The 7,500-nt window shown below is 48.0% G+C and overlaps 1 protein-coding gene across 1 annotated transcript in view; it reads left to right on the plus strand.

The window, feature by feature from the left end:
• The window catches only part of LOC124028416 (slit homolog 2 protein-like), a gene marked incomplete at both ends in the record, with an annotated part of 13,147 nt that overhangs the window by 2,587 nt on the left and 3,060 nt on the right, over positions 1–7,500 (plus strand). Inside the window, 5 exon segments of the mRNA XM_046340470.1 lie at positions 1,684–1,755; positions 3,139–3,210; positions 3,920–4,083; positions 5,302–5,434; positions 6,691–6,762. Of these exon segments, the coding sequence (XP_046196426.1) occupies positions 1,684–1,755; positions 3,139–3,210; positions 3,920–4,083; positions 5,302–5,434; positions 6,691–6,762 (513 nt within the window).

A 7,500-nucleotide genomic window follows, 5' to 3' on the forward strand; every position in this document is an offset into this window, starting at 1 on the left:
CCATCTCTCCTCTCTCCTCCATCTCTCCTCCATCTCTCCTCCGTCTCCCTCTCTCCTCCATCTCTCCTCTCTCCTCCATCTCTCCTCTCTCCTCCATCTCTCCTCTCTCCTCCATCTCTCCTCTCTCCTCCATCTCTCTCTCTCCTCCGTCTCCCTCTCTCCTCCATCTCCCTCTCTCCTCCGTCTCTCCTCTCTCCTCCATCTCTCCTCTCTCCTCCGTCTCTCCTCTCTCCTCCGTCTCCCTCTCTCCTCCATCTCCCTCTCTCCTCCATCTCCCTCTCTCCTCCGTCTCCCTCTCTCCTCCATCTCTCCTCTCTCCTCCCTCTCTCCTCTCTCCTCCCTCTCTCCTCTCTTCTCCATCTCTCCTCCATCTCTCCTCCCTCTCTCCTCTCTCCTCCATCTCTCCTCCATCTCTCCTCCATCTCTCCTCTCTCCTCCATCTCTCTCTCTCTCTCCCTCTCTCCTCCATCTCTCCTCTCTCCTCCATCTCCCTCTCTCCTCCGTCTCCCTCTCTCCTCCATCTCTCCTCTCTCCTCCATCTCCCTCTCTCCTCCATCTCTCCTCTCTCCTCCATCTCCCTCTCTCCTCCGTCTCCCTCTCTCCTCCATCTCTCCTATCTCCTCCATCTCTCCTCTCTCCTCCGTCTCCCTCTCTCCTCCGTCTCCCTCTCTCCTCCGTCTCCCTCTCTCCTCCATCTCTCCTCTCTCCTCCCTCTCTCCTCTCTTCTCCATCTCTCCTCCATCTCTCCTCCGTCTCCCTCTCTCCTCCATCTCTCCGCTCTCCTCCATCTCTCCTCTCTCCTCCATCTCTCCTCTCTCCTCCATCTCTCTCTCTCTCTCCCTCTCTCCTCCATCTCTCCTCTCTCCTCCATCTCCCTCTCTCCTCCATCTCCCTCTCTCCTCCATCTCTCCTCTCTCCTCCATCTCCCTCTCTCCTCCATCTCTCCTCTCTCCTCCATCTCCCTCTCTCCTCCGTCTCCCTCTCTCCTCTCTCTCTCCTCTCTCCTCCATCTCTCCATCTCCCTCTCTCCTCCCTCTCTCCTCCATCTCTCCTCTCTCCTCCATCTCTCCTCTCTCCTCCATCTCTCCTCTCTCCTCCATCTCCCTCTCTCCTCCATCTCTCCTCTCTCCTCCATCTCTCCTCTCTCCTCCATCTCTCCTCTCTCCTCCATCTCTCCTCTCTCCTCCATCTCCCTCTCTCCTCCATCTCTCCTCTCTCCTCCATCTCTCCTCTCTCCTCCATCTCCCTCTCTCCTCTCTCCTCCATCTCTCCTCTCTCCTCCATCTCCCTCTCTCCTCCATCTCTCCTCTCTCCTCCATCTCTCCTCTCTCCTCCATCTCCCTCTCTCCTCCATCTCCCTCTCTCCTCCATCTCTCCTCTCTCCTCCATCTCTCCTCTCTCCTCCACATCTCCTCTCTCCTCCATCTCCCTCTCTCCTCCATCTCTCCTCTCTCCTCCATCTCTCCTCTCTCCTCCATCTCTCCTCTCTCCTCCATCTCCCTCTCTCCTCCATCTCCCTCTCTCCTCCATCTCTCCTCTCTCCTCCATCTCCCCTCTCTCCTCCATCTCTCCTCTCTCCTCCATCTCTCCTCTCTCCTCCATCTCCCCTCTCTCCTCCATCTCTCCTCTCTCCTCCATCTCTCCTCTCTCCTCCATCTCCCTCTCTCCTGTGTGTGTGTGCAGCCAGCTGGATTATAACCAGATCAGCTGTATAGAGGACGGAGCGTTCAGAGCTCTACGAGACCTGGAAGTACTGTGAGTAACCTCTGACCCTTAACCTCTGACACCTCCACGTCCACCCAGAGACACTTCCTGTTGAACTGACTTTTACATCCATGTATTTATCTGCTGCTGAAATGCTTCCTCTTTATTCATTTGTCCCTCAACACATTATACACTGCCCTCTGCTGGCTGCTGGTTGTAACTTTGTCCCTCTCTCTCTCTCTGTCTCTCTCTCTCTATCTCTCTATCTCTCTCTCCCCCTCTCTCTCCCCCTCTCTCTACCCCCCTCTCTCTCTGTCTCTCTCTCTGTCTCTCTCTCTCTCTATCCCCCTCTCTACCCCCCTCTCTCTCTCTCTCTCTGTCCCTCTCTCTCTCTGTCTCTCTCCCCCTCTCTACCCCCCTCTCTCTCTCTCTCTCTCTCTCTCTCTCTCTGTCCTCTCTCTCTCTCTCTCTCTCTCTCTCTCTCTCTCTCTCTCTCTCTCTCTCTCTCTCTGTCTCTCTCTCTCTCTCTCTCACTCTCTCTCCCTCTCTCTCTCTGTCTCTCTCCCCCTCTCTACCCCCTCTCTCTCTCTCTCTCTGTCCCTCTCTCTCTGTCTCTCTCCCCCTCTCTACCCCCTCTCTCTCTCTCTCTGTCCCTCTCTCTCTCTCTCTCTCTCTCTCTCTCTCTCTCTCTCTCTCTCTCTCTCTCTCTCTCTCTCTCTCTCTCTACCCCCTCTCTCTCCACCTCTCTCTCTCTGTCTCTCTCTCGCTCTCTCTGTCTCTCTCTCCGTCTCTCTCTCCCCCTCTCTCTCTCCCCCTCTCTCTCTATCCCTCTCTCTCTCTCCGTCTCTCTCTCCGTCTCTCTCTCCCCTCTCTCTCTACCCCCCTCTCTCTTTCTGTCTCTCTCTCTATCCCTCTCTCTCTCCGTCTCTCTACCCCCCTCTCTCTCTTTATGTCTCTCTCTCTATCCCTCTCTCTCTCTATCCCTCTCTCTCTTTCTGTCTCTCTCTCTATCCCCCTCTCTCTCTATCCCTCTCTCTCTTTCTGTCTCTCTCTCTATCCCTCTCTCTCTCTATCCCTCTCTCTCTTTCTGTCTCTCTCTCTATCCCTCTCTCTCTTTCTGTCTCTCTCTCTCTCTCCCTCTCTCTCTCTTTCTGTCTCTCTCTCTCTCCCTCTCTCTCTCCGTCTCTCTCTCCGTCTCTCTCTCCCCCTCTCTCTACCCCCCTCTCTCTTTCTGTCTCTCTCTCTATCCCTCTCTCTCTTTCTGTCTCTCTCTCTATCCCTCTCTCTCTTTCTGTCTCTCTCTCTATCCCTCTCTCTCTCTATCCCTCTCTCTCTTTCTGTCTCTCTCTCTATCCCTCTCTCTCTCTATCCCTCTCTCTCTTTCTGTCTCTCTCTCTACCCCCTCTCTCTGTCTCTCTTTCTCTCTCTCTGCAGAACTCTGAACAACAACAATATAAGTCGTCTGTCGGTGGCAAGTTTCAACCACATGCCCAAACTGAGAACCTTGTGAGTGTTGTTATATTACAGACTATTAACACTAGTTTCAACCACATGCCCAAACTGAGAACCTTGTGAGTGTTGTTATACTATAGACTATTAACACTATTAACACTAGTCTACCTGTAGTTATATTATAGACTATTAACACTAGTCTACCTGTAGTTATATTATAGACTATTAACACTAGTCTACCTGTAGTTATATTATAGACTATTAACACTATTAACACTAGTCTACCTGTAGTTATATTATAGACTATTAACACTAGTCTACCTGTAGTTATATTATAGACTATTAACACTATTAACACTAGTCTACCTGTAGTTATATTATAGACTATTAACACTATTAACACTAGTCTACCTGTAGTTATATTATAGACTATTAACACTAGTCTACCTGTAGTTATATTATAGACTATTAACACTATTAACACTAGTCTACCTGTAGTTATATTATAGACTATTAACACTATTAACACTAGTCTACCTGTAGTTATATTATAGACTATTAACACTATTAACACTAGTCTACCTGTAGTTATATTATAGACTATTAACACTAGTCTACCTGTAGTTATATTATAGACTATTAACACTATTAACACTATTAACACTAGTCTACCTGTAGTTATATTATAGACTAGTCTACCTGTAGTTATTGACTTGTGTGACTGTGTGTGTTAACATGTCTCTCTCCTCTCTCTCCTCTCCAGTCGTCTCCACTCCAACAACCTGTTCTGCGACTGTCACGTGGCCTGGTTGTCAGAGTGGTTGAGGCAGCGTCCCCGTCTGGGTCTCTACACACAGTGCATGTCCCCTCCTTCCATGAGGGGACACAACGTGGCTGAGGTCCAGAAGAAAGAGTTCGTATGCACAGGTAGTGTGTGTGTGTGTGTGTGTGTGTGTGTGTGTGTGTGTGTGTGTGTGTGTGTGTGTGTGTGTGTGTGTGTGTGTGTGTGTGTGTGTGTGTGTGTGTGTGTGTGTGTGTGTGTGTGTGTGTGTGTGTGTGTGTGTGTGTGTGTGTGTGTGTTTGTTTGTTTGTTTGTTTGTTTGTTTGTTTGTTTGTTTGTTTTAACTGTTCTTTGTCCAGAAGTCCCCACTAGAATAATAAACGAACAAACATTTGACCAACTGGGGACATTTTGTCGGTCCCCACAAGGTCAAATGCTGTTTCTAAGAGCTAGGGTTAGGAGCTAGGGTTAAGTTTAGGGCTAGGAGCTAGGGTTAGGAGCTAGGGTTAAGTTTAGGGCTAGGAGCTAGGGTTAGGAGCTAGGGTTAGGAGGGTTAGGAGCTAGGGTTAGGAGCTAGGGTTAGGAGCTAGGGTTATGGTTAGGAGCTAGGGTTAGGAGCTAGGGTTATGGTTAGGAGCTAGGGTTAGGAGCTAGGGTTAGGAGCTAGGGTTAGGAGCCAGGGTTAGGAGCCAGGTTTAGGGTTAGGAGCTAGGGTTAGGGTTAGGAGCTAGGGTTAGGAGCTAGGGTTAGGAGCTAGGGTTAAGAGTTAGGGTTAGGAGCTAGGGTTAGGGTTAGGAGCTAGGGTTAGGAGCTAGAGTTAGGAGCTAGGGTTAGGAGCTAGGGTTAGGAGCTAGGGTTAGGAGCTAGGGTTAGGAGCTAGGGTTTAGGAGCTATGGTTATGGTTAGGAGCTAGGGTTAGGAGCTATGGTTAGGAGCCAGGTTTAGGGTTAGGAGCTAGGGTTAGGAGCTAGGGTTATGGTTAGGAGCTAGGGTTAGGAGCTAGGGTTAGGGTTAGGAGGGTTAGGGTTAGGAGGGTTAGGGTTAGGAGCTAGAGTTAGGAGCTAGAGTTAGGAGCTAGGGTTAGGAGTTAGGGTTAGGAGCTAGGGTTAGGGTTAGGAGGGTTAGGGTTAGCGGTACAATACTGTGTCTCCATGTCTTCATCTCTCTTCATAATGTTTCTCTTTGTTTCTCTGTGTGTGTGCGTGCGTGTGTGTGTGTGTGTGTGTGTGTGTGTGTGTGTGTGTGTGTGTGTGTGTGTGTGTGTGTGTGTGTGTGTGTGTGTGTGTGTGTGTGTGTGTGTGTGTGTGTGTGTGTGTGTGTGTGTGTGTGTGTGTGTGTGTGTGTGTGTGTGTGTGTGTGTTTAGGCCACCAGTCCTCCCCCTCCTGCAGTGTTCTCCAGTGTCCGGACTCCTGTACCTGCAGTAACAACATAGTGGACTGTAGAGGAAAGAGCCTTACTGAGATACCTGACAACCTGCCTGAGACCATCACAGAGATGTAAGATACACACACACCTGGCAACCTGCCTGAGACCATCACAGAGATGTAAGATACACACACACCTGGCAACCTGCCTGAGACCATCACAGAGATGTAAGATACACACACACCTGGCAACTCAGTATTAGGAAGGTGTTCCTAATGTTTAGTAAAGTCAGTGTAACTCAGTAGATGGAAGGTGTTCCTAATGTTTACAGTAAAGTCAGTGTAACTCAGTAGTAGGAAGGTGTTCCTAATGTTTAGTAAAGTCAGTGTAACTCAGTAGTAGGAAGGTGTTCCTAATGTTTAGTAAAGTCAGTGTAACTCAGTAGTAGGAAGTGAATGGTGTTCCTAATGTTTAGTAAAGTCAGTGTAACTCAGTAGTAGGAAGGTGTTCCTAATGTTTAGTAGAGTCAGTGTAACTCAGTAGATGGAAGGTGTTCCTAATGTTTAGTAGAGTCAGTGTAACTCAGTAGATGGAAGGTGTTCCTAATGTTTAGTAAAGTCAGTGTAACTCAGTAGTAGGAACGTGTTCCTAATGTTTAGTAGAGTCAGTGTAACTCAGTAGTAGGAAGGTGTTCCTAATGTTTAGTAAAGTCAGTGTAACTCAGTAGATGGAAGGTGTTCCTAATGTTTAGTAAAGTCAGTGTAACTCAGTAGTAGGAAGGTGTTCCTAATGTTTAGTAGAGTCAGTGTAACTCAGTAGATGGAAGGTGTTCCTAATGTTTAGTAGAGTCAGTGTAACTCAGTAGATGGAAGGTGTTCCTAATGTTTAGTAAAGTCAGTGTAACTCAGTAGTAGGAACGTGTTCCTAATGTTTAGTAGAGTCAGTGTAACTCAGTAGATGGAAGGTGTTCCTAATGTTTACAGTAAAGTCAGTGTAACTCAGTAGTAGGAAGGTGTTCCTAATGTTTAGTAAAGTCAGTGTAACTCAGTAGTAGGAAGGTGTTCCTAATGTTTAGTAGAGTCAGTGTAACTCAGTAGATGGAAGGTGTTCCTAATGTTTAGTAAAGTCAGTGTAACTCAGTAGTAGGAACGTGTTCCTAATGTTTAGTAGAGTCAGTGTAACTCAGTAGTAGGAAGGTGTTCCTAATGTTTAGTAGAGTCAGTGTAACTCAGTAGATGGAAGGTGTTCCTAATGTTTAGTAAAGTCAGTGTAACTCAGTAGTAGGAACGTGTTCCTAATGTTTAGTAGAGTCAGTGTAACTCAGTAGATGGAAGGTGTTCCTAATGTTTAGTAGAGTCAGTGTATATCTGTTGTGTTTTGGTTCCAGTCGGTTGGAGCAGAACTCTATCAAGGCCATTCCTGCTGGAGCCTTCTCTCCTTACAAGAAGCTACGCAGAATGTAAGGGGCTGTTTCAAACAATAACAGACTGTACATATTCACCTCTTCTGTCTACTGGGCGATAACATCTGGGTCTGTCTACTGGGCTATAACATCTGGGTCTGTCTCTGTCTACTGGGCTATAACATCTGGGTCTGTCTACTGGGCTATAACATCTGGGTCTGTCTCTGTCTCTTTGGGCTATAACATCTGGGTCTGTCTACTGGGCTATAACATCTGGGTCTGTCTCTGTCTACTGGGCTATAACATCTGGGTCTGTCTACTGGGCTATAACATCTGGGTCTGTCTACTGGGCTATAACATCTGGGTCTGTCTACTGGGCTATAACATCTGGGTCTGTCTCTGTCTACTGGGCTATAACATCTGGGTCTGTCTCTGTCTCTCTGGGCTATAACATCTGGGTCTGTCTCTGTCTACTGGGCTATAACATATGGGTCTGTCTCTGTCTACTGGGCTATAACATCTGTCTCTGTCTACTGGGCTATAACATCTGGGTCTGTCTCTCTGGGTCTGTCTATCTGACTATGTCTGTCTCTCTGGGTCTGTCTATCTCTATCTGGGTTTGTCTCTCTGGGTTTGTCTATCTGGGTCTGTCTATCTGGGTCTGTCTGTCTATCTGGGTCTGTCTATTTGTCTCTGTCTGTCTATCTGGGTCTGTCTCTCTGGGTCTGTCTATCTGGGTCTGTCTATCTGGGTCTGTCTCTCTGGGTCTGTCTATCTGTCTCTGTCTGTCTATCT

Source organism: Oncorhynchus gorbuscha, unplaced genomic scaffold, assembly GCF_021184085.1.
Source record: "Oncorhynchus gorbuscha isolate QuinsamMale2020 ecotype Even-year unplaced genomic scaffold, OgorEven_v1.0 Un_scaffold_4101, whole genome shotgun sequence".
In the NCBI taxonomy this organism is placed as follows: domain Eukaryota; kingdom Metazoa; phylum Chordata; class Actinopteri; order Salmoniformes; family Salmonidae; genus Oncorhynchus; species Oncorhynchus gorbuscha.